This window comes from Ursus americanus, chromosome X (genome assembly GCF_024610735.1).
Source record: "Ursus americanus isolate L20-20 chromosome X, mUrsAme1.1.p, whole genome shotgun sequence".
Classification (NCBI taxonomy): Eukaryota; Metazoa; Chordata; class Mammalia; order Carnivora; family Ursidae; genus Ursus; species Ursus americanus.
Window position 1 is genome coordinate 14,840,174 of NC_142164.1, and position 27,886 is coordinate 14,868,059.

At 45.8% G+C, this 27,886-nt stretch overlaps 1 protein-coding gene across 1 annotated transcript in view; it reads right to left on the minus strand.

The window, feature by feature from the left end:
- Window positions 1-2,860: 2,860 nt before the first annotated feature.
- ADGRG4 (adhesion G protein-coupled receptor G4) overlaps window positions 2,861-27,886 on the minus strand; it is a 122,825-nt gene continuing 97,799 nt past the window's right edge. The window contains 1 exon segment of the mRNA XM_087859705.1: window positions 2,861-2,986. Within this exon segment, the coding sequence (XP_087715831.1) occupies window positions 2,861-2,986 (126 nt within the window).

Below are 27,886 nucleotides of genomic sequence, written 5' to 3' on the forward strand. Positions count from 1 at the left end.
GGGAGTGGGAGAGGAAGAAGCAGGCTCCCAGCGGAGCAGGGAGCCCGATGTGGGGCTCGATCCCAGAACGCCAGAATCACGCCCTGAGCTGAAGGCAGACGCTCAACGACTAAGCCACCCGGGCGCCCCTAAAATGTGTTTTTTAATCCAGAGCCGGCTCTGAGAGGTAGGTGATGATATGCTTTTGCGTTTCAGTGGTGAAGAAACTAAGGCTCATAAGGTCAAGAAGTTTGACAAAGCAATCTACACATTCAATGCAATCCCTATCAAAATGCCACCAGCATTTTTCACAGAGCCAGAACAAACAATCCTAAAATTTGTATGGAACCAGAAGACCCCGGATAGCCAAAGGAATGTTGAAAAAGAAAACCAATGCTGGTGGCATCACAATTCCTGACTTCAAGCTCTATTCCAAAGCTGTAATCATCAAGACAGTATGGTACTGGCATAAAAACAGACACATAGATCAATTGAACCAAATAGAGAACCCAGAAATGGACCCACAACTCTGTGATCAACTAATCTTCGACAGAGCAGGAAAGAAGATCCAATGGAAAAAAGACAGTGTCTTCAACAAACAGTGTTGGGAAGACTGGACGGCAACACACCGAAGAATGAACCTGGACCACTTTCTAACACCATACACAAAAATAGATTCAAAATGGATGAAAGACCTAAATGTGAGACAGGAAACCATCAAATCCTAGAGGAGAACACAGGCAGAAACCTCTTTGATCTCGGCCATAGCAGCTTCTTACTAGACGCGTCGCTGGAGACAAGGGAAGCAAAGCAAAAGTGAACTATTGGGACTTCGTCAAGATCAAAAAACTTCTGCGCAGTGAAGGAAACAATCAACAAAACTAAAAGGCAACCTATGGAATGGGAGAAGATATTTGCAAATGACATGTCTGATAAAGGGTTAGTATCCAGAATCTACAAAAACTTACCAAACTCAACACCCCCAAAACAAATAATCCTGTCAAGGAATGGGCAGAAGACATGAACAGACATTTCTCCAAAGAAGGCATCCAGATGGCCAACAGACACATGAAAATATGCTCAGCATCACTCATCATCAGGGAAATGCAAATCAAAACTGCAATGAGATACCACCTCACACCGGTCAGAACGGCTAAAATTAACAACACAAGAAACAACAGGTGTTGGCGAGGATGCGGAGAAAGGGGAACCCTCCTACACTGTTGGTGGGAATGCAAACTGGGGCAGCCACTCTGGAAAACAGTATGGAGGTTCCTCAAAAAGTTAAAAATGGAACTACCCTGCAATCCAGCAATTGCACTACTAGGTATTTACCTAAAGGATACAAAAATACTGATTCAAATGGGGTACATGCACCCCAATGTTTATAGCAGCGTTATCAGTAACAGCCAAACTATGGAGAGAGCTCAAATGTCCACTGACAGATGAATGGATAAAGAAGAGGTGGTATATATATATAATGGACTATTACTCAGCCATCAAAAAAGAGAAATCTTGCCATTTGCCACACTGTGGAAGGAGCTAGAATGTATTATGCTGAGCGAAGTAAGACACTCAGAGAAAGACAAATACCGTATGATCTCACTCATATGTGGAATTTAAGAAAGAAAACAGATTCTAGGGGAAGGGCGAAAAGAAAAACAAGAGAGTGGGAAACAAATCATAAAAGACTCAACAATAGAGAAGAAACGGGGTTGATGGGGGGAGGCAGATGGGGGATGGGCTAGATGGGGGATGGGGATTAAGGAGGGCACTTGTGATGAGCACGGGGTGTTGTATGTAAGTGATGAATCATGGAATTCTACTCCAGAAACCAATATTGCCCTGTATGTTCACTAACTAAAATTTAAATTAAAGAGAGAGAGAGAGAAGGATTTGGGCCCATGTTTAGAAAAGGCAGGGAGAAGGTAGGGTTGAGGTTAAAGTAAATGCAAAGGCAGAGCCACATTGGTCAGAAAAGAAGCTTGAAGCCGAGCCCAGAATGCTTCCGAAATACCTCTTTGCCTCAAAGCTGGTACTGCTCTTATGAGCTGGGGGTTGGGACTGAATGCACAAGTGGGGGTCCTACGGTCCCACGAATAGTCTAAGAAGGTGACAGGATGCTCTCCGCCCCTCTCATGGGCTGTAGGAAGCGCTCGAGGGTCTGGGGCAAGAAACAGTGTTCCGTGGGCCTGGGCCGTGCTTACCCCCAGAACATTCCTCTGTCAGAAGAGAGACTCCCAGGCACCAGGGCCCATGCCCTTGGTGCCTTTGCTACGGAGTGTCGTTTGGGCCGAGTAGAAGTCCAGAGGACCCGAATAATACAACATCGCATACCAGGAGAAGAAAAAAACCAGATGTCAATCCTAGAAAAACAAACATGTAGATGAGCTGAGCTAATAGTCGTGAGCGATAAAGACAGTTCGGAGCTCTGGAGATGCACGTAAATGATAACAAGTGGACCATGGACTCCTGACAAGCAAAACAAACTGCTTGGCATTGTGAATTGGTAATTATGCTTCAATTCACATTTTCTTTCCTTTGTTAGTTATAAGATGTTATTCCTTCAGTTTCACACCATCCGCTTTCTTTCCGGCAGAATGCTGTGGTAAATGGCTCTCTGTACCACCTCGGGTGTGTAAAAAGCAAGGGGCCCGGCCCCTCTCCATCCCCGGGGGGAGAACCCAGGCCCCCCCCCCCCCCCCCCCCCCGGCAGCAGCAGCAGGGGGCGGCGGTGAGGAAGGGCTCGGCTTTGGCTTGGGTGGGGGGTCACCGCTCAACTGGCCTTTCCTCCACCAAAGCCCACTTCACCCGGGAGATGGCTTCCCATCGGGCTTTGTTAGGCAAACCCAAGCGTGCGTTCTTCCTTCCTGGTTAGGATTCAAGTTGGCCCGGCCTGCTTCTGGTAGCGGCGTGGGCCTAGGGAGGCAGTTCTGTGTTCCAGGCCGCTTAGCAGGATGGCTGCGTGGACTTCGATGCCAATCCGAGTCCCACGGCCCTTAGCTAACTAGGGGTCCGGGGTGGACAAGAGGCTGGGCAACAAACATCCCCAGATGAACCTGAGATTGGTGAACAGAGGCGGCATAAGAAAAAGGCTGCCCAAGCAAGATTCCCCTGCACCTCCAAGGTCCCTGTCTTCCAGAATATTCAACAAGCCTGCCTTAGTGATGTCTGTACAAGGGTAATGCAATGAACTGTCTTTTAGATCTCTCTCATACACACCACATGTTTGAGCACACATCAATATGCAAAGTTACTTACATAATCTCAAAGATGATCTCTTGGAAGACTTTGAAAAAATTATATGATTCCGACGATCCAGAGTATGGAAGGAGGGCAGTGGTGTTTGGGTCCTTACCAGGCTAGAGTGAAGGACTCAGGTTAACGTTTTACTCTTTCTGCTCAATCTACCATGGACAAGTGGACACTACCTCTCTTGGCTTCTAACACGAGTAAGCCGGGACTAATTTTTGAATCTTTGATGGTGAGTCTCAGTGGGGTATAAAGATGAAGGATAGGTGGTCATGGTTTTCAGGAGGATAAGAACAGAAGCCAGAAGACAAAGATTCAGGCTTCTCCTAAACCAATGAATCCTCTTTCCCCAAGGATCAAGGCACTGTCTACATGCTCTCCTGCATTCTGTTTTCTTCTCTCTGTCCTGGTCAGTCTAGGGGTCCTCAGACCCCTCCTCCCTGTGGGATAGACCACAACTGCCTTTACAGGAGCTGGGGAAGCAGAGACACCAACAGCTTTTCCATTTGCCTAGAGCCAGACCTATTTTCCTTGCAAGGAGTCTGATACGAGGGAGATGGATAAAGACCCATCCTTCCCTTGCTAGGTGGCTAAGAGGAAGCCCGGAGGCTGACTTTGTCGAATGGCCCAGACAAGGAGATCTGGCCTTAGTCCAGGAACATGGTGGAACGGCAGAGAGAAATCTGCTGCCCTGTTCACACTCACTCCCCCTTCGTGGGTGTTACTCCGACAAGAGCGAGGCTTAGTGTGAAGACCCAGGCTTAGTGTGAAGACCCACACGGGGAGCTCTGATATTGGTTCTCCTGAGTATGGTAGGCACCGCGGAAAACACATTTCTGCTTTGGACCAGAGGGTGCGGAGATCCCCTTTCGGAGATACAGCAGCTGTGTTCTCGTCTTTACAGAGGCAGGTGCCTGGTATTACTCATAGCATTTCGATCATCCTTGAGCTTTAACCGTGTGGAAGGGATAAGTGTGGGTGGTGATTTGTGGTAGAAAAATTTGCATCAATAGTGATCCGTGCCTTGTGTGGTGGGCTGAGGGAGAGCTCGGGGGCTGGTTTGCCAGAGGCTGGTCCTGCTTAGGGGCCTCTGGAAGTATTCTTGGAATGGTAGGAACAGCAGTGGAAAAGTTATGGCCCTGTCCCCACTAGCACCCCATTTCTGGGAAGTTTCTAATGTGCCAATAGACCCACTCGCTCTCCACCTGCCCATCCATGCTCTTTTTACCGACGCTTCTGGGTTTTTGCCTCATGGACATAGGGGCCTGGAACACCTAATGCCCTTTCCATTCTTCTGCTTAATTGTTTTCGGAGGGAAACTGTGTGTTGGTTCATTGGGGAAATGGATCAGTTCGCAGATGGTTCCTTCTAGGGCTTTAAAAAGGGCCCACCCAAGGGAGACTAGAGCCCAGGGATGCTTGAGTATTCATTCACCTCAGGACTAACTCAGCAGTGGTAGAATTGAAGTTAGACACGCAGCGGAAGGGTGGTTGACTTGTGGTTCACCGAGCCAGCAGAGGCTACAACCCCTCTTTCCGAGGCCGGCCATGGTTCAGGGTAGCGGTGCCACCCCTCACCCAGCCTGCTTCCCTCAGCTCCCTCCCCGTCCCATTTTATCAGAGAGTCTCTAAACCCAAAACCGACCAAAAGTGAGAGAGCCCAAGCTCAGAAGGAACATATTCTCTGGGTGCTGGGGAAAGTCTGGGGCCAAGCCCCCACTCCCCTCTCCCACACCACTCCCCAATGCCCCCCAACCCTTTCTGACTGGTGGCTCCCACTACGGGGCTATTCCTACTCAGAAGGAAGTGTGGCCTAAGGGCCAAGGGCAAGGCCTCCCTTCCCTAACCCCACCCCACACCCACTCCTTCTTTCCTCCATGCTAAGGCTTTGGGGAGCAGGGAGGGGAGCATTCCTGTGGGACCCCAGGGGATCTGGCTCAGGCAGTAGCTTCCAGGGACCCTCCTGCCTTCAGGTGTGCTCTGTGGCCCCCCTGTCAATGACAGGTACCCCACCTCTTCTTCTCAGGGAGCACAGCCCCTCAAGCCCCATTGACTCAATCTAATGAAGAGTTAGCACCTCACACCCACAGCTGACTCTCCCCCCGCCCCATTCCTGCCACTCTCCTACCCTCTCTGCCTTCCTTCCTTTCTCTTCAGTTCTGTGAGGTTGACTCTTCTAGAACAACAGGCCATGGCTCCGGATTAGGCCTGGGTGCCTGGCCCAGGAAGCAGAGGACCGCCTCCAGGAGAGCGGCTCACTTTCCCGCGGAAGGGCAGCCCGTGCGCTCCGCCTTATCTCCTGTTGGCTGTGCGGCTAGTGGTCTGGTCATGTCACCCCAGAGTAGGACCTCCTGCGGGTTCAGGGCAGGTGGGGCTTGGTGCTTTAAGGAGGGCCTTCTCTGTCTGGCTTCTTCAGGAACATTCTCTATTCCTAGACTTGCCCTGAGCTGGGAGGGTCTGAGGAGCACTCCGAGCGAGCCAGAGTGGGAGCCGGTGAAGGCCGAGACCATCAGGAGCCGGAGATACTTGGAAATGTGTAATGCAAACATCCGTGTTTGCTTTACTTCAGGCCTGACGGAAAGACCAGGTGAGCAGGCAAAGAATGACAACAATAAAGTGTAAGATTGCAAAAAAAGGGGGTGCCTGGGTGCCTCAGTCGTTAAGCATCTGCCTTCGGCTCAGGGCGTGATTCCGGCATTCTGGGATTGAGCCCCGCATCAGGCTCCTCCGCTGGAAGCCTGCTTCTCCCTCTCCCACTCCCCTGCTTGTGTTCCCTCTCTTGCTGGCTGTCTCTATCTCTGTCAAATAAATAAATAAAATCTTAAAAAAAAAAGATTGAAAAAAAAGCGAGAGACAAAAAAGAAAAAACAATGCGTCTCCTATATGGGGTTTTCTTGGCCTGACAGACCCCACTTCACCATCCCCGGGGCTAGAAACCTCTTCCCCAGCTCTATCCCTTGACAGCATCTAGCCTTACTGTTGGTTTGCTCATTTTTCAGTGCCTTTAGTCACTAGACCTCGTTAGAAGTGTTCTAAAGTGATGTGGTGATGGTACCTGTGTGACTGTATACATTTATTAAAACTCAAACTGTGGGGCGCCTGGGTGGCTCAGTCATCAAGCGTCTGCCTTCGGCTCAGGGCGTGATCCTGGGGTCCTGGGATCGAGCCCCACATCGGGCTCCTTGCTGCACTGAAAGCCTGCTTCCCCCTCTCCCACTCCCCCTGCTTGTGTTCCCTCTCTCGCTGGCTGTCTCTCCCTGTCGAATAAATAAATAAAATCTTTTAAAAAAAACCACCTCAAACTGTACACTTAAAATGGATGAATTCATGGCAGGTAAATTATACCTCACCTCAAGAAAGCTGACTAAGGCCCCTCCTCCCTTGCCAGCCTGGCAAGGGCCCCCTCAGGTGTAGATGCCTTACGGCTCTTTCTTGGGAATGTTCTCCCAAATTACAGGCCGTCCTTGCTGCCCCTATTTGGACAAATAATTGCTGTAACAGGGACCCTTGCGGGATTAGAATTACAGGTGGCCATGAGGCCGTCCCAATACTTCAATCTACCAGAGTACAAAAGAAGCCCTTTAAACAAAGTTACCAATAAGGGCTTCTGGGGCCCAAATCACAGGACCCCCAGCAGACTCACGGGTACTGCGAACTTGGAAATCGAGGCTTTGGCAGTCGCTCAATCTCAGCAAAAACCATCTGGGGAGGACAGGCCATCTTAGAATTGGCCTGTCAGTTGCACCATCGAACCAAAATAATTAACAAAGTAACAAAATTTCACATGAAGTGCCCTAAACTCCCATGGATCTTTCCTCCTGGGTCACTCCCCCCTCGCCACCTCCCGGCTCCACTTAGGGATTCTTCTCGATTTTGCCTACAGCTGGGTGAGAAGACCTGTTGGTTAGAAGGCTCTGTGATGTTCAGGCAGAGGAAAAGAGAGAGTAACACACACACACACACACACACACACACACACACACAGAGGACAGTAGCCTACCTACAGGATTTTTTGATAATGCCAGGCACTCGTTCTGGTGTGGGGCAGGGATTTGGGGGGGATCAAAAGAATCAGGGCAGTTTGTCTTATAAGAGACTTACTAGGCATAGCGAGTACAGCTGGGCCTTCTGGCAGTTTCTGACATGACAGATGTAAATGGTTTGGTCAAATGTCATTTTCTAGGAGTGCCTTACTGAGCTCAATTCTGTTTTCCCACAAGTCACCCCTGACATTTGGTTCACCTTGCCAGGACTCTTGAAAGTAGCCTTGTGTGTCCGCGGTGCTGGTTTGCGATGCCTGGCTAAATACCTAAGTCACCTGCTAGCAGGGGGGACCCTAGAACAGGAGAATTTATTTGGAGTTATTTTCAGGAATCTGATGGGAATGGAGGAGTTGGCTAAAACACCCCAGTCCATCAAGCTACCTCTTGACCCAAACACTTGGCGAAGATAAAACAAAGTAACAGTGTGTGTGAAGTATCGACTACAGTGCCCGGCAGGTGGTAAGTAGAAGCCTAACAAAATCCCATTATGCACTTTGGTCCACGAAGACTAGGCTTACGCCGCCACGATTGGCCGATTGGACTAGATGTACAGTGATTCTTAGTTCTTACTATGCCCCAGAATCATCTGGGGAGCTTTTAAGAGATACCTATGCCGAGGCCCCAGCCCCAGAGCCTCTGAATCAATTGGTCTGGTGTGGGTCCCTCACCTCTGTATTTTTTTTTTTAAACTCTCACAGTGATTCCTAAAATGCAGCAAGAGTTGAGACCAACGTTGGGACCTGGAGATGCTGTTAAGGCTGCAGCTGGGGGTCAGATTATCATAACCTAGGAAGAAGGGAGTCCTGAAGGCCCTGCGGATGAGTCAGAGCCTTCAAAAGTAGGGGTGGTGGGGATGCTAAGTGACCACATGGGTCAAACCACTGGCTGTTCCCTTTGTCTTTCTTTTGCTCGTGAGACGTAGCGTTGTGTCAATAGCACGGTAATCACAGTGTTTTTTTCTACTGCTTTTCCCAGTGGAAATGCCATCTCATAAAATACTTTGGGAACCCACTGGTTAATTGAATGAATAATTCAATCTTCAGGAAATTAGAAACAGCACAAACAGCCTTTTTTAAAATTTCTACTTTGAGCTCAAGATGTTGCTTGGCAAACGCATTTGAGAATAGATCTCTCTTGTTTATTTCTGGGTCCACCGCATCTATTCCGGTGACTTATACAGAGTAGGTTCTTAGTAATTATTTGTGGGACGAATGAATGAATGAATGACATGAACATGGTGCCCCACGCTGATCGATGGAACTGAGCTTACCTGCTAAGACATATTCTAGTTTAGAAATGCACAAATGCGAGGCAGTTGTCTTGTCTTTCTATTAAAGAGTTAATGTTACTTTAAAACAAGTTATTGTAACAAGGAATTCTCACGTGTGCTGCCACCCTCAGAAGGCTTGAGTGAAGAGGAGGTAGAATTATGACTCCGAGCTGGTCTATCAATAGTTCTGATACTTCCTTCTTGAAGTAAGTTAGCATTTTGATTATTGAAAAAAAATACGTGGGTCACAGTGTATAGAAAATACCAAGGAATCAATGAAGAAAGCCTGTGAAATTATTGAGTTGGCAAGTGTGCAGGCTATGAGATCAACACACAAGATTACAGCACATCCTTATTAGTAGCGACACACACGTGGAATGAAAATTAAAAATATAATGCCCTTTTTTAATCACCCACAAAGAAAAGGTAATACTTAGGTATAAATCTAACAACATGTGTATAGGATCTCTATGCTGAAAATTATGAAATTCTGATATAAGACATCAAAGATTTAAATAAATAGACATAACTTGTTCATGGATTGGAAGACTCAACATATTAAAAATGTAAATTCTCCCCCAGTTGGGCTATAGGCTTAGTGCATTTCCTTCTTTTTTTAAAGTAGGTTCCACACCCAGCGTGGAGCCCAACGCGGGGCTTGAACTCACAACCCTGAGATCAAGACCAGAGCTGAGATCAAGAGTCGGACGCTTAACTGACTGAGCCACCCAGGCGCCCTACATAATGCATTTCTTATCAAAATCCCAGCAAGATGTTTTGCAGATATAGACAAGATTATTTCAAAAATATATATGAAAGGCAAAGGAGCTAGAAGAGCTGAATTTGTTCTGAAAAGCTAAAGTGGAAGGAGTCATTCCACCTAACATTAAGACTTACTATATAGCTACAGTAAGCAAGACAGGGTGGTATTATTGGCAAAGAAATAGACACTTAGATCATTGGAACGGAGTAAAGATCCTAGAGTAGATGAACTCCAATATGACCAATTGCTTTTTTTTTTTTTTTACAAAGATACAAAAGCAATCCAATGGGGGGAAGGTTAGCATTTTTCAACAAATGGTGCTGGAACAATTGGAAGTCCATCCACAAAACCAAAATGGACCTCAATGTAAACCTCATGTCACACTCGAAACTTAATTCAAAATGTAGGTGAAGAAAGGGATAAAGAAAGGGGGGGTAATCAGAAGGGGGAATGAAGCATGAGAGACTATGGACTCTGAGAAACAAACTGAGGGCTTCAGAGGGGAGGGGGGTGGGGGAATAGGATAGACCGGTGATGGGTAGTAAGGAGGGCACGTATTGCATGGTGCACTGGGTGTTATACGCAGCTAATGAATCATCGAACTTTACATCGGAAACCGGGGATGTACTGTATGGTGACTAACATAATATAATAAAAAATCATTAAAAAAAAACTAATGATGTACTGTATGGGGAATAACATAACATAATAAAAATTTTTAAAAAAATTAATTCAAAATGGATGATAGATTTAGATAAAAACATCAGATCCTTTAAACATGTTTATTTCTATTTTTAAAAAAGAGTTTATTTATTTATTTATTTGACAGAGATAGAGACAGCCAGCGAGAGAGGGAACACAAGCAGGGGGAGTGGGGGAGGAAGAAGTGGGCTTCCCAGCAGAGCAGGGAGCCTGATGCGGGGCTCGATCCCAGGACCCTGGGATCAGGCCCTGAGCCCAAGGCAAACGCTTAATGACTGAGCCACCCAGGCGCCCCCTTTAAACATGTTTAGAAGAAATCATAGGAGAAGAATCTTTGGGATCTAGGGCTAATAGGCAGAGTGTTCTTAGACACGATGATAAAAAGCATGATCCAGAAGAGGAAAAACTTAATAAACTGGACTTCCTTGCAATTAAACCTTTTCTCTGGAAAGATCCTGTTAAGAGAGTGAGAAGACCCGAGGAAGACTGGGAGAAAATATTTACCAACTGGATTTGTTTCCCAAGGTTGCCATGACAAATCACAGCAAACCTGGTGGCTTAAGACAGCAGAAATGTATCGTGTCACAGTTCTGGAGGCGAGAAGTCCAAGACAGAGGGGTCAGCAACTTTCTCTGAAAGATCCTTCCTTGCCCCTTCCTGGCTTCTGGTGTTTGCTGGCACTTCTTGGCTGTAGACATATCGTTCCAATCCCAGTTCCCTTTGTCCCATGGCGTTCTCCTTATGTGTCTGTGCCCAAAGTCCCCTCTCTTATAAGGACACCAGTTATTGGATTACAGCCCATCCTCATCCAGTAGGACCTCGTTTTCACTTGATTATAGCTGCAAAGACCCTACTTCCAGATAAGGTCACATTTATAGGTATCGGGGTTTAAGACTTGAACATATCTTTTTTTGGGAAATACAATTAAGCCCCTGACATAAAGCATATATTCAACAAAGGCCTTATAATCATGCTAAATAAAGAACTTTCAAAACCTCAACAGTAAAAATGTGATGCGTCCAGTTATAAAATGGGCAAAAGCCATCAACAGATGCTTCACCAAAGAAGAAACATGTCTGGCAAAGAAGCACAGGAAAAAAAGGTTGAACACTATTAGCCACCTGGGGAATGCAGATTAAAACCAAAAGGAGTGCTCACTACACACCTATTAGAACAGCTAAAATAAAAAAATAGTCATAGTACTAAATGCTGGGGAGGATGTGGAGAAACTGGACCATTCATGCACTGCTGGTGGGAACGTAAAATTGTACAGATGCTGTAGAGAACAGTTTGTCCGTTTCTCATACATTTGAGCATCCCTTAAAGCATATGACCCAGCAGTCACACTTCTGGGCATAAATAAAGGGAAACTTGTATCTATGCACAAAAAAAGTGTGCACTCTTACTCACATCAGCTTTACTTCTAATAGCCAAATACTGGAAATGTTCAAACATTCTTCAGTAAGTGATGGTTGCACAAATTTCTAGTATATCCATATAGTGGGATACAGCAATAAAAAGAAAAGAACTATTATTGATACACACGACTTGGATGGACCTCAATGGTATTATGCTTAGTGGAAAAAAATCCATCTCAAAAGGGTATATACTGTCTGATTCCATTTATGCAACATTTTGAAGCGACAAAACTTCAGAGATGGAGAACAGACGAGCGGTGGCCAAGGGACAGGGATGGGGGTTACATGCAAATCCACAGAGGAAGCATCAGGGAATTATTATAATTTCTGCATCTTTGTAGGAGAGGTTGCAAGAATCCATACTCGGGGTAATAAGCACACATAAGTGAATGTGAGTTTAAAAACTGAAAACTGAAGCTCCTGGGTGGCTCAGTCGGTTAAGCATCCGACTCTTGATTTCGGCTCTGGTCATGATCTCGGGGTCGTGAGATCGAGCCCCGAGTCCAACTCCATGCTGGACGTGGAGCCTGCTTAAGATTCTCTCTCTCCCTCCACCTCTGCCCACCCTCCCCCCCCCCCGCCACTTGCATGCACGTGCTCTCTCTCTGTCTAAAAAAATAAAAATAAAAATGGTGAAAACTGAATAAAGTCTTCAATCTAGTTAACGGAATTACACCGTCAGTTTTCTGATTTTGATACTACACTACAGCTAGGTACGATGTCACCGTTGGGGGAAGCTGGGTGCGGGGTAGGCAGATCTTTCTACTCTTTTTGCAACTTCTTATGAGTACGTAATTATTTCAAAGTACAAGTTGTTCTTTTTTTAAGGTCTGCATGCTAGGTGTGTGGATTCTATTAACGTATCGTAATCATTTTTAGCAGGATGAGTAGAGGTATTACAAGCTCTGTGTAGTAATAATAAAGATTTACTGAGCACTTAGTATGGGTGAGCCAGTGTGCTAAGCTTTTTACACTCATCCCATTTGATCTATGCCAGAGCGGGAAGAAGTAGGTAGTATTACGTCACCTGCCTTTTCTAGATCGGGAAACTGGAAATCAGAGAAGTTCAGTAACTTGCCCCAGATCACAGAGTTATAATTGGCAGAACTAAGTCTTGAATCTAGGGCTCTCTAATGCTAAAGCTGGTGATCACACAGGCAATGCCAGAATGACTCTGTACTTGGCAGCTGGGAGGCCAAAATGAGGCCTCATGTGTCAAGTGCCCAGCTCCGTGTCTGGAACATAACCGGCATCCAGCGACCAGCACGCTTTGCCTCTTCTCCTCTTCATCATTGTTATTTGCTGACTGTGGTCTTACCCTCAGCATTGAGGGCCATCTATCTGGTCCTTACACTCAGGGCAATGTGAATCGTGCCAGGAGAAAAGTCAGATCCTTATTGGTGAGATAATAACAATGCCTACCCACACAGGGTTATTGTGCATTTTGAGTAGAATTAAAGGTGATAATATATGTGAGAAGTGCTCTGTAAACAGCGAAGCTCGCTGCACGCCAGCTGCGTTGCGTTTTCTTCTATTACCTTACCTCTAGCTTGGCAGCTAAAAAGCTTTTTGCCTCTCAGCCGTGCTGCAATTCACAAGCTCATCACCCTGCTCGCTCGCTGTGTGTTTCTATGGCATCAATCACCATAGTTTCTAGATTCTCTGACAGAAATATTAGGTGAAAGGCAGTTTAACAGAAGGAATCGGTGAATTTGATTCAGAGAACTCCATTCTCTCTACCTCGAAGCAGCTTCCCCATTCACCGCTTCCAGATTCCTTTTGCAAAACTTAAAAATAAAGTGATGAATTTAGAGTTATTTGTGAAGCTGTCAATAATTGATAGGTTTCTCTCAAATCAACTTTCCTCCCGGAATAGACTCTCACAGTGGTTCCTTTACATCAGGGGTTGGCAAACTATGACCTGTGGGTCAAATCTGGCCTGCCATCTGTTTTCGTGTGGTCCTCAAGCTGAGAGTGGTTGGGTTTTTTTTTTCCCAATATTTTTTTAATTCTTGAAAAAAAACCACAAAAGAACACTATTTCATGACACATGAAACTTACGTGAAATTCACATGTCAGTGTCCATCCATAGAGTTACATTGGAACATAGACTCTCATTGTTCAGGCAGAACTGAGTAGTTGTAAAGCTGAAAATATTTACTATCTGATCCTTTACATCGAAAACTTGGTGATAAGAACTTCAGTGACCCAATATGGAGTCCAAGAAAGGCTAAGTAGGTCTACACTCAAACTACATTTATCCCCACCCCCGACCCCTACACACCATTCTCCACTCCCGTATTTTGAAGCATACCTGTCTCCCACACTATAGCACATTTTGTCTTTCATCTTTGTATCTCCCGAGGTGCTTAACGCAGTGTCTCACTCTTAGAGTAAAGAAGACCTTTCTAAATATGCCAGAAAACCCAGAACCACAAAAGAAAAGATTGATGCATTTGACTACACAATAATAAGGAATTTCTGCATGGCAAAAACCACCTAAACAAAGCAAAAAGACAAACAAACTGGGGGGCAAGGGGGTAAATATCAGATAAAGAGCAGATTTCCCTAGAGGAATAGCTTTTACAAGTGAATAGGAGAAAGACCAACAAGTCTTCCAGAAAAATAGGCGAAGGTGAATGAGCAGTTCACAGAAAAGCAAATACACATGGCTATTGACATACGAAAAGGTGTTCAGCTTCAGTAGTAATAAGACAGGTGCAAATTTAAAGTCCACCATGATGCCATTTTCACCTATAACATTGACAAAGCTAAATGGCACATTTCATTGACAAAGGTCTGGAGAGACAAGCACTCTCGTGCATTGCTCGTGGAAGTACAAATTTTCTCTATATGAAAATACCCATGCCTTTTGACTGACAACCTCCATTTCTAGGAATTTCTTCTATAATTACACTCAGGTATGTGTTAAATAATTTACTTACAAGGCTAGTCACCGCAGAATTTTTTTATAACAGCAAAATATTAGTCAGTAGTTGACAGGTTAAATAAATGATGTTAAACTCATACAATAAAATACTAGCCGGCCACTAAAAAGAGTAAGGGAGTGCTTTACAGACCAGGGACAGGAAAAATGGTAGAACTCTCCACATATAACCTTTCATAGATTTGGAATTTGTACCATGTGACGCATTGCTTATACAAAACTAAATTTAATTTTTTAAATGTGTGTGGCTACTTTGGGGATTGTTTTCCATTCCTTATGCCTATGCCATACATTTCGGTATTTAGTAAAACCCATGAAAAATAAATGTCTATTTTGAAGGGTAAGGATTTGTTAATTTAGGGAAGACTGTAGGCTACTGGTCATAAATGTTAGCACTTAAAAATGGAGTCTGAGGCTTTGCAGCGAAAGTCAAGGTTTGTGGAAATATAAACACATTTTCATTTAGTCATGGCACTGACGGTGATGAATATAGGCAAAACCTCTCACTTATACTGAATCATTAATTTTGACAATAGAAGTGTAAATAGGACCATAAATAGAATTTCCAATTATTCTCCTGTTCCAAATACATCAGATAGGGTTTAATTATGACTTATTTACAACAAGTGATATTTCTCCCTTATTTTCTGCACCCTGTTCTGTGCAGTCTAGTATTGACCACAGGAGCATGAAGGACTCTGCCCCTCCCCAGGTCTGTTTGGTTTGTTATTTCTCCAGACAAATATCAGATAAATTGGGACCATTAATGGCTACTGCATAAGCTAACGAAATGAGAAAAATTCTTTATTCTCCGAGTAGATTGTTTCTAGGGATGGAATTTGATTTAAAGCATGTCTACACACGTATAAAATTAACTGTTAGGGTGCTTGGGTGGCTCAGTTGGTTGAGAGACCGACTCTGGATTTCAGCTTAGGTCATGAGACTAAGGTCTCAGGGTGGTGAGATGGAGGCCAGCGGGGGTGGGGGGCTCTGTCCTCAGTGGGGAGTCTGCTTGGGATTCTCTCCCTCTCCCTTTGCCCCTCTCCCCACTCGTGCTCTGTCTCTCAAATAAATAAGTAAAATAAAAATAAAAATGAACCGTGATAACAGTAATTTATTTTACTTACACTAACTACCAGATCTGAACTTCTTCAAGGTCCAGTGTAATTCTCCAGTATCCAAATAATATACTATATGATTTTAGTATATTTTACTGAGGCTGGGGGGCTCAGTTGGTGAAATGTCTGCCTTCGGCTCATGTCATGATCCCAGGGTCCTGGGATCGAGCCCTGCGTCGGGCTCCCTGCTCAGTGGGGAGACTGCTTCTCCCTCTCCCTCTGCCTGCTGCTCCCCCTGCTTGTGCTCTCTCTCACTCGCTATCTCTCTCTGTCAAATAAATAAATAAATAAATAAATAAATAAATAAATAAATAAAATCTTTAAAAAAGATAAAACTCTAGGACTAGCCAATGCTTTCCAATGACACAATATCACACCCCATCTTAAGTGTTGTTTCCGGTTTGGTGGTCGGCCTCCCCCACTAGCCCGTGTGCTCTATGCGAGCGAGGATGGTACATTTCATCATCCTTTCAGCTCTAGATTCCCATAATAGTCAGCATAGGATAGACGTTCAGTCAGTTGTCAAATGAATGGATAAGTACCCCCTCCCTGTTGTTTTCTGCCACATTTTTTTAAAAGCAAGAGTAGAGACATTATTGTGTAGGTTTTGGGGCAGAAGTCATAGGCAGAGGGCAAGCAGGACTTCCCAGGAGTGCTTTAGTGTCCCTCTGAGCCACTGACCCACTACACCCTAAGTCATATGGCCTGCAACTACTGTCACAGAGAATCAAGTATAGGAACCCGAAAGAATACATAAGCACTAAGTTTGGACCACTGCGCTCTTGGCTCCCACACCAATTTGTGCCTTGCTCATTTTTTTTTTTTTTGGTTAATGCTGCTTGATTCATTTACCAACATGGATAAAACAGAGCCAGACAACATCCAAGAGAAAAGCTCACAACTCAGACCAAGCTGCTTATGGAGTAAACTTCTGCTCATTAGTTTAGTGGAAATTAAATGCTTGCAATTCACTCGAGTACGTGTTCCTAACTAGACTTCCTGCCTTTATTCATTCTCAGCTCTAAGGCACTTGCCACACTATAAATCAGAAGTTGGCAAACTGTGATCTATGCATGGGCCAGTCACCTGTTTTTGTAAATAAAGTTTGATGGGAACACAGACACATCCATTTGTTGGTGTCTGTGGCTATTTTCACAGCAGGAGCTGAGCAGCTGTGACAGAGAGCTTGCGGCCCCCAAGCCTAAAATACTTACTATCTGGCCCTTGACAGAAAAACTTCACTGACTCCTGCTATTTCTGCATGATCATATAACTAAGGATCTAAAGGAGGGTACATTCACTCAACGAATAACTAGTATTTAACTGAGCTCTACTATATGCCAGCCACTAGGAATTAAAAGATGACAAAGACCCTGAGCGATGTTTGTACAAGACATACTTTCAGCACCAAGGGAAGTACACATTCTCCTTCCAGATGACAGCGTAAATGACGCCGCATTTGAAATCTAAATGTTACCACGAAAAGCCACCAGACACAGGATGGAGATCCGAGGCAGACTAATCTGCTCTGCCCCTCACAGAAGCAATTACAGACTTTCTAGAAACCTGAAAAATGTCATTCATTGCAGCTGAGAAATACCGAACTCAACCAACCGATATACCGGGAAGCACATGGGACTGAAGGTAGGAAGGCTCCTAACTCTGTTGTTACTAACAATAGCTAATACATGTAGCACGTATTACATGCCAGGGACATATATGAACTCATCCAATGCTCATAACAACTATGAGTGAGGGGCTTTTTTTAATTGAAGTATAATTCCCATACGATGTTATGTTAGTTTCAGGCATGCAACGTAGCGATTCAACAGTTCTATACATTGTTTAGTGCTCTCCGCGAGAAGTGTAGTCCCCACCTGTCACCAAACAACATTATTACATTATTATAGACTATATTCCCTGTGCACCTGCACTTCACACATAGGGAAACCGAGGTGCAGAGAAGTGAAGTAACTTGCTCAAATCACAGAGCTAGGAAGTGGGAGTAGGGATTTGAACCCACTTCGTCTGGCTTTGGGGTCTGGGGTCTTCACCATTGATACTGCCTTTAACTGCTTCTGTGACTTTGGACAATTGACCCCATCTCCCTGAGCCTCAGTTTCCTCCTCTGTAAAATGAAAATGTGGTCTTGATCTCTCGGGCACTCCTAGCTCTAATATTCCAGGATTGTTGGCTTTAAGAGACATTCACGCATAACTAACACTGTGGCAATTACAAAAGACAATATAAGACACACATGATCTAGTCAACGAACAATTAATGAGTCTCTGCTGTGTACTAAACTGTGTTTCAGTCGCTGGGGATACAGCAAGGAACAAAACAGAAAGCCCTGCTCTTCTGGGGCTTATATGCTAGTAACGATCCTGACAAATGCTTGCAGGGCACTGACATCGTGCTCTGTCATTTACATGGCTTGTCTCTTTTCATCTTTACAGCAGTCATGAGCCCTATTGTACAGACGACAAACCGAGACTTAGAGAACTTAGATATGCAGAGGTCACACCGAGTGAGTGGCAGAGCCTGGATCTGTCTTCTCGCTGAGTTCAGTGCTAGCTTGTGTTATGCCATTTTCCTTGCAAAGACTTTATAACCAATTAACTGGCTAACATCCAGTTATAGCAAACTGGCTTAAAAAGAATTTCTTGGTATTTTGATTATTTTTCAAAAGTGAAGCAAGTAATCTGCAAAGTCACATCAGAAACTCTGAGCTGACCAGCCGGAACACAAGGATTGCTATCGGTAATGACCTCTGGCCTCGAGAGAAATCACAAAAGGGATTCAGAGATTGACAGTCTCCCGTATTAGAATTAAAATTCTGGGTTAAAGCAGGAAGGCAAACAGTGTCCTCACCTCTGGTGGAGTGGGGTCACGCCCCAGGATGACAGGGGATTTACGCTAAGGGAAAAGAGAGCAAGCAAGCAAGAGAATATACTTGTGGTGATTTGGGTCTTGAGCTTGAAGTCATCAAAGAATGCATTATGACCCCAAGTGGTCTCAATCAAAGGCTCTCCAGCCCCGATCCCAGAGGAACTACAGAATGTACTGCAAAGTGGGGGCGCCTGGGTGGCTCAGTCGTTAAGCGTCTGCCTTCGGCTCAGGGCGTGATCCCGGTGTTCTGGGATCGAGCCCCGCATCGGTCTTCTCCGCTGGGAGCATGCTTCTTCCTCTCCCACTCCTCCTGCTTGTGTTCCCTCTCTCGCTGGCTGTCTCTCTCTCCATCAAATAAATAAAATAAAATCTTAAAAAAAGAATGTACTCCAAAGCAGGGAACTGGGAGTCTGGCAGTTTTTGTGGCAAAACCGTACAAGGACTCAGAGCCCAATTTCGTGAATGTCCTCAAGTTGGGTGGGACATTAGGAAACAGTTTGCAAAACCTGAATAAATTTGACCCTTAGTGGACTTCGGGAGGTCTTTAGGTCTTTCATACTTGTGGGACTATAGCTAAAGTAAAGCCAAAGGCTATAAAAGTATCCAGTGAATTTAAAAACTTACATTGTCTCAACCGTCATACAAATGTCGTAGCCATCAATTGGTGCACAAGGGATCCAATGGGCTGGGTGGATGCTAGGATTTGGCTCTGTCGGTGGGATGTGTGTGTGTGTGGGGAGGGTCATTCAGGTTTGAATCTAAGTGAGGACACAGACATGTCTGCATTCTTCGACCTCATGAAGACCTGTAATCCACTGTTCCATTGATTCTCCTCTCAATTCTTCAGCTGCCTCTCAACCTCTCTTCCTTGTTCTGCTTGGGTTCCATGAACCATTATTATAATCACTTCTTTACAACTTCACAGTCCTTGGGTCTCTCTCTCTCTCTCTCTTTCTCATCCCTCCACTCCACCGTAGTGTTCTTCTGGCAAAACCCCAACTCTGATTGAACTCAGCACCCAAGCCACTAAATGTTTCTGGACATAATCACAGAATTGGGATGCCTGCCTTCACTCTAAACACATGTTCACGAAGATCCCATGTCACCTAATACCACCAGGAAATGCTGGTGCATTTCCCTGGTAAATTCATTATCTCACTCTCCAGAATAATTATTTCATATCTTCTCCTCTCTCTCCTCAACCCTCCTACACTCCTCGTTCTCAGCTGGTGACCTCACTCTATATTTCACTGAGATAATGGAAGCCATCTTGAAACAGTCTTCCCTTGTATTGTATGAGGTCTCTGCTCCTCAGAGAGGTCTTCTGTGGTTACCCTTGAAAAAAGAACCACTTCACTTTCCCGTGCACACAACCACCCACTAATACTTTACCCTATTTTATGACTCTTCATAATGCTCCTGCCTCTGAAATTCTATTACAGATTATGTGTTTTAAATTCTTCATTACGTGTCTTCTTTGCCTATTTCACAGTATCATCTGCTACAGCCCCAAACAGTGCCTGGTATGTGTTCATTGAATAAAGGAGACTTCTTGTCACCAAATCCACGTTTCTAATCTGCAACTGCCCCTCTTTCCTCTTGATATGGTGAAAGCCATCTCCCTCTTCCCAACAAAGACCAAACTCACCACTGTGATCTGTATCCCAACTCTTCCCGCCCACTCGAGGCTTTGATTCCTTTAATTATGCCCCTCTTTTTTACATCTTCAATCACTCCATCTACGGTAGAACATTTCCATTTGGCATTTGAACATACTCTATTAGCACCCTTCTTAGAAAGATTATATAACTCCACATCCCATCCAAGATTTCCCTGCTCCCCTTTGTGGCAAAAGTCCTTTAGAGTTGTCTTCAGATGTTGTGCTGTCTCCACTTCCTGACCTCCCATCCATTCCTCAGCTCCCTCAGGATCTAACTTCCTTTCCCATCACTCCATCAACACAGCCCTGAATAATTCTATCAACAATCATTGTGTTCCCAACTTCAATGGACCCTTTAGGGTCCCCAAATTACTTGACCTGCCAGCAGCATGCTACTCACTCCTTGAAACTTTCTCCCTTCATGATGTCTGTGAATGACATCAAACTTTCTGTTTTTCCTCTTCCTTTACTGGTCATTCTTTCTCAGTGTCCTTTGTGGGTTTCTTCTTGTCTACCTGACCTCTAAATGTCATGATTCCTTAGAGCCCTCTTTCTCTCTAACCAGATGGTTTTATCTGGTCCCATGGCTTTAGGGACTATCTAGGTATCAGTGAGAGCTCTTGGAAAGCACTGGAGCTCAACATCTTTCCTTTAAGTTCCCCTCTAATAGGGTGTAACAACAGAACCAAAAGAGAAGACAGACCTCTTCTCCCACTGGGAAGCGGGGTAGTATAGCTTTCGTATGCTAGATGCCGTGGAAAATAGCCATGATGACTACATATTTTCTATCTGGTGCTTTTCAGGATATTGACATGAGTGAGGGAGGGGCAAAATCTGTGTCTGACTCTATCCTGCAAAAGCACTTCTCACTACTTGCCCAGCACTACTAATAAATAGAAGAGAATGTCAATCGTTTTGCAATCATTATTTCCTCGAGGAAATTTTAAGGGACACAGTCAATTGGCAAAAAGAAAAAAAAAAGAATAGTTATAAGTCAGTACATTTAGGCCATTAGTTTGCAAAGCTTTCTAAATAACCCAGATATAATTAGATAACCCTTCCAAATAAGTGTGGCTCTACTTTGATCCACTAGCAGAGGCTTGTGATTTTAAAAGTGAGTATTTTCGAGTAAAGATTTCTATAATTTTATCAAAGGATCAATTACCTGGGCCAAATTGTCTTCCTTAAGACAGAGGAACAGGATCCTGGGTGGCTCAGTGGGTTAAGCGTCCAACTCTTGATTTCGGCTCGGGTCATGATCTCAGGGTCGTGAGATGGAGCTGGTGTCAGGCTCTGTCCTGGGCATTGAGATTCTCTGTCTCCCTCTCCCTCTGGCCAATCTCTCTCTCTCTAAAAAAAAAAAGGGCCATCATGTCCAAACAAGTCATTGTCAGTGCTGTTGATGAAAGTACAACAGAGTAGCAACCTTTTGTGCAGAAATCCAGGGGTATAGTGACAGCTCCATTGAAACTATGGGACCTTAAGAGATTCTTAAAGTAACTCTGGCCAATGAAACAGGTATTTCCTATTTAAGTCTACAGTCTAGTTTTCCTTAGCTTTTTATTTATTTTTTATTTTTTTGTTTACGTTTTAGTTAGTGAACATACAGTGCAATATTGGTTTCTGGAGTAGAATTCAGTGGTTCATCACTTCCATACAACACCCAGTGCTGAGCTTTTTAGGTATACAGGGGGTGGGGGAAAGTTTGGGGACACATCAGTGATATCTTTGGGCATCTGTCACTCCTGGATCATCCCTTGGAGATAATACCAGATAAACTCATGGGAAGATGATGGTCAATGGCTGTTCTCTAACTGATGTCAGTTACGGTACTAAATTTTTTTTTATAGATTTATTTATTTTAGAGAGAGAGTGGGTGCACGAGTGGCAGAAGGACATAGGGAGAGAATCTCAAGCAGGCTCCCCACGGAACACAGAGCCTGACGTGGGGCTCCATCTCACAACCCCAAGATCACGACCTGAGCCCAAACCAAGAGTCCCGTGCATAATGGCCTGCTCCACCAAGGCACCCCTACAGTCCTGAACTTCTAAGTAGAGATGACCAACGACCCTTATACTTACTTCAATCTGTAAGATCCCTGAGCCACTTTGTCTTCAGCCGTCCGAATTGGTCACCTTGGGGATAACACTTGAAGAACAGAATTGAGAATGTAGATATCAGAAAAGGCTTAGTGAAATGACAACGATCACAATAACAACAGCAATGACAAATGCTGAACCCGAATTGTGTATCGGCCCTGTGCGGAATGCTTCGCGTGCGTTTTCCTATTTCACCTCCACACCTCCTATAAGGGAGGTGCTGCTTACTGACTCCGCATTGTAGGAGGAGCCGTGGAAGCTCCAAGAGATTAAATGACTCGAGGTCATAGGACTCGCACGTGGCAGATCCTGAATCCAAATCCAGGTCTGTCTCACCCGAACCCCACCGTGTGGTGTTCGCTGTGCTAACCTGGACGAAAGGAAGAAGGTGTGAAGAAGAATGACAATGGATAAAACGTAAGCTGTTATACTGAAATGCCTCAAGATATCCCTGATGTGTCTCCAAACTTTCTCCCTCCCGCGACATTACTAAAAAGCCCAGGAAAAATAAATATATTTCAGATGAAAGTCAGGCCTCTGTGGAAATCAAGAGTTGGACGCCTAACCGACTGAGCCACCCAGGCACCCCGGATTTGTTGCATTCTTATTCTGACTCTTGGGGTGGTCGTTGGTGCAAGAACCCTCACCCCTTGCCAAGTCTCTAGCTAGGGCAAGGTAGACTGCACAGGGAAGTCGTAACAGTCCTGCAGCACCATGCCAACTAGCAGGGTTCCTGTCTGAATGTCTGAGCACGTTGCTCTCTGTCCCTCCTTGCCAGCGTGGGGAAGTTGGCGATGGAGGCAGAGAATCAGTGAGGATACAGGCCAAAAGTGGTGGACCTTGGATCCCAAGGGCTGGAGGCTATGACGGGGCATTCCCCAAGGCGGCCAGGAGTAGAAAGAGGCCAAAAGACCGGTGTAAGTCTTAACTGGGTACTGAGAACCAGGCTGGGGAAGCAGGTGCAGAAGTGGAGAGGAATCTGGGAGATAGCCAGAACGGAATGGGAAGAAGGCCAGGAGCCAATTGAGAAGGTCCCCGACGGCCGAGTAGTGCTTACAAACACCTGAGCTCAGCATTCTGGGTGCTCCAACTTCCTTTCCATCTTCCCTCTCCTCTTCCTCCCTTCATGTAACCCCGGGAACCAACTCATCTTTCAAGGGTCTACTTAAAAGCCACCTCCTCCATGAAGCCTTCCTCTTCCTCTTCAACTGAGAATTAGTCGCCACTGCACCCGTCTGCCATCAGCCGCTTTAATCGTATCCTTCAGGGCAGAGAAATCAAATGCGATATAGCAGTTATTGTGAACATGTCTGTGTCTCTTACTAATGTGTAAGTTCCATCAGGGCTCTTCTGTGTCTCCCTTAGACCCTGTTCCTTGGGGATATGGACTTTTTATCTTGTCCTATTTGTCTTTGTGTCCCCAGAGCCCAGCAAATGATCTGGCACAAAGTGAGGCTCTTGCTGAAGGTTTATCAAAGGAATGAATGAAAGGCTTTGAATGATGAGCTGATGAATGAATGATGGAGACAAACCATGGCATGTAAAATGAGAAAGCAGCAGACAAGACCAACCCCCAACCCCCGCGCCCCGAAAAAACCTGCTTTATTTGCACACATTTTGTTTCCAAAAAGAATTTGACGTAGTTTGAAAGTCACATATATTTAGATCAGGGCAAATATACAATTAGGAGGTTGCCGAAGAAGACAGGAAATGAGTGATTTTGTTGTAACAACTAATCTCCTGGTTTGACAGTAAGAAATAAAAATCCATCTTCAAAATCCCATTTTCTGCTTTTTCGCTCTTGGCAGAAACACACTAACTCAGCTCAGATACACAGGATACGAACACACGTTGCCCTTTCCATTAAATTTTTGTTATTCCTTTCTCAGAGCTAACTGGCAGCGTACATAGGTGAGAAAACAAACGGCAAGTAGAGATGAAGGAGAGAAGCGTCAAAAAGAAATAGAGACTCAAGGAAGAGGATGAGGTAACCTTTGCCCGCTGGGATACGCTGTTGAGTGAGTCACCAGGCTTTAGACCTAACTTCCAAACCGACTTCACTTAAACCAACTTCTTAAGAGGATTCAAAGGGGCTTACTCTGCGTATGTGTGTATGGGGGGGGGGGGAGAGAAAGAGACAGACAGAGACGGAGACACACACACACATACAGAGAACATCGACCCAGATCAGTGAGAGGAAAGATAAGAAGTCGGTCTACGATGGGCTACGAACCTCTCCCTGTCTAAGGAAAACGGGGGCACCGAGAGTCATCGACTCTGGGCTCTCTCTCGCAGACAGGATGGCTCTGCTTGAAGCCCTCCCCCACCCTGGCCGGTGGATGCCCTTTGGGAGCTCTGACGCGCGCTGGTGGGGTTGGCTGTGACTTCGGAGTGCGGGGCGGCGCGGGACATTGCTAGCTCCGTGCCTCCCACCCGCTCAGCTGCCCGGCCGTGGACTTTGACAAGCGGTAGATAAGAAACATCCCCCCGAAAAAATGTATTTTTAAAGCAAAGATTAATATTTAAAATGCAAACATTTCAATTATTTACCTTGGCTTCCTTTTTTAAAGCAAACTCTTGAAAATTACAGTGCAGGCTTATTTCACTTCTCAATTTAGAAAACCTTTGCAGAATACAAGGAAGTAATAACTGAAATTTTCTATTTCTTAATTAACTTTCCCCATTGCCAACAGCTTAAACCTAATCCCCTCCTCCCCAGAAAGACAAGTTACAGCTAATGCTTAAACACTCATCTCCCCTCCTAATCGCTGTGTAGGAGTACTTCTGTGATTCTGGAAGGAAACTTCAGTGAATAAATGAACGACTCTCTCATTTGCTATTTGGAAGTTATAAAAATTACAAGACATCATTCCATTATATTCTCTCATTTCCTTGTCATTGGAAAAGGTTCCAACCTTTCATCATATTAAAAAGCAATTATCAAAATGTTTTATTCCATAATAAGTTTGACTACTAGGAGAGAAAGTATTCCGAAATCAAAATAAGGGGATTCTTTTAGCATATAAACAGGTGAGTCAACCCTCTGAATTTGAAAAAAAAAAAATCTTCGGAACTTGGTGTCTTTGGTGTTTCTCTACTGCCTGTTCCCTGTGAGGCCACCGTGCTTGTCCTCTTGCTGACTCTGCCAGCCGACGGAGTTGAGTTACAGCCCCTTCGCAAGTTGGCCCACGGTGCTGTTCGCCACGGTAAACTGCGCTTTGTTAGAAAGAATGCGGAGAGGACACGCTCCCGCAGCCGGTCAGCCAGTCGTGTGGGCTCTGAAGCCACCACTGGGCAGGGCACCGAGCTTCTGAGCCAGGGAGAATTACAAAGGGATTTAAAGATATGCCACCTAACCCCTTCGTAATAATCCTTAACATTTGTACAGAACCTTACAATTTACAAAGGGCTTTCCCCTAGGTTATCACTTTTGATCCTCACAATAACCCAGAGAAGCCAGTACAGCAGGGCTTGCCAATCCTCCTTTGATAAGTGAGCAACCAAGGCTTGGAGGGTTTATGCGCCCTGCCATGAAGTGAGTCAAAAAGGAGCCGGGCTGGAGCCCCTGGCTTGTAATGAAGAGTACTCTGTGGCTTCTTCCTTATCAGCCAATGCGGGGCACGCATGATAGCGGCGAGCAAAATCCCCCTGTACACAGAATCATCGATCTGAGTGATGGGTCGGCAAGGAGCGAAGGGTAAAAGGGTGCAGTGGGCTGGGCTGTCGCCCAGGGCCCAGGCGGCCAGACCATATGGCTCTTTTGTATGAACTAGAGAAAAGGCGCTTGCTTCTGATGGGTGTGGTCCCAGGGGGGCGGTGCTCGGAGCTTCCAGAGCCTCTGTTGGTGGCTGAAACAAAGGGGCCGAGGGCACCCCTTCCTTCCAGCACCTGTGGCCAGTATCAGGGTGCAAGGGTTGATGGGCAGGGCTCAGATTTCAACCCTCGCCACCCTCCTTGGTTGGCTACCTTGGTACCGGGCATCTCTACCCAACTGTACACGGGGGTCCCGGCTCCAGTGGCTAGAAGGCCAGAAGAGCGATAGGGAACACGGGCTGGGGTCTTCACTGCTCCAAGTGTGGTCCTTGGCCTGATGGCATGGGGTTCGGCTGGGAGCTTGTTAGAGAGGCAGACTCTCGGGTACCCCTTTCAGACCTTTCCAGACTGCCAGCCTGAGCTGCGATACGATGGATGGCCCTCGACTTGAGCCAGACAGGACAGCAGTGGGGGCCCTCCCCGAAGCCCTGACATGCCTCCAGCCGTGTCAGCAAGTGCCGATGCGGACGGGTGGGCGGTCGGCGCTGGGCCCTACGGTCCCTGCTCTTGAGGAGGTCACTGTCTCAAGATAAGAGAGAGTGTCCAACCCAATGCAAGGAGCACCCCCACGAGGTGCCCGCGAAGCGCTGGGTGGGGGGACAGAGTGGCAGAAAACACCTGTGCCCGTGATCTTCGAGGTGGGTGTGGAAACAGGGAGGGCGGTGTCTCTCCACGCAGAGAGAGAGGTGTGGAACTCCGCGCTGAACTGTAGACCTTTTGTGGGCACTTGGTTTCCAGATATCTCCCTCCCCTTCCCCAATCTCCAGGCCAAGCGTGGGGGGCAGGGGGTCAATCCGGAGCTGTTCTTCAATGAGTGCTTGTTAAGGGACAGGCTCCTGCATAAGCGAGTGACCAGTGACCGGCTTGGGGGACAGGGAGGAGCCATGCAAACGCGGGAGGTGGAGAGACCTTCTAAATGCCCAGGAGTGAGGTGATTAAGATCCTCATTGGGATGATGGCTGGAGAAATGAGGGAAAGATCTAAGAAATACTGTACTATGCTAGGATCTCTCTTGAAAAAAAATGTAGCAACGAGACAAAGACATTTTTAAAATACACCTTTGTTAAATCTGAATGCTCCTTAACAATGAGCTGAGCGAATGCAATCAGATCCATTCTCTCCAAATGGGTTGAGTGGAGGGCCCTGGGAAAGGCTGCTGTCAGGAATTAGACCTGCTTTTTCCAGCTCGCCGTGGGGTTCCATTTTTGCTTTGGGTGAGAGAATGGGCATTTTCTTTTCACACACCTCCGTTGCACAGAACAAGGCAGGAGTCCCCAGAATGAAGTCCGGCCATTAGTCTTCCTTTTATAATCTGCATAATACTTCCGGCGAAGGGCAGAGGGAGGCCGGTCCCAGACTGATGAGCCGATGAGCCATGAGCTGGGGACCCAAAGGGGCTCCTCCGGGCCCTGTTAGCACAACAAAGCACCTTGCAGCCCACCAGCCCGCAGAGCCTCCTTGCACTGAATATTCAGTTATGTAGCGTAATTGGCTTGGAGGCTGAACACAGATGGCGTTTTCTACAATATAAGAAATACATTTCAGAAATGTAAGTGAAGTTAGACTCGGCTCCTTAGTGTAAGAGATGATCAGACTTTGGGGGAAGGCCATGTAGTTCAGTGTGGTTGCAGTCAGAAGAATTGGCGGTGGGGTGGGAGGGGCAGGAGGGACTTCCCTTAAAAGGTGTGGAGAGCCTGACCCCAGCCCATGGTACCTGGGGACGAAGAGGGGAGTAAGCGTTCCAGAGTCATTTCGGAACTGTGGGACACATCAGATGTGGGTGGCCAGACGTTGGAGCGAACGGAGATGGACTCGCAGCTTTCCAGTTTGGGCCATGGCACAGACGGGGGCAGAAAGGGATGAAGCTAGTGACTTTGGATGTGAACACGTGGAGTTCGAGGCGTCTACGCGTCATTTAGGGGCAGGTGTCCAA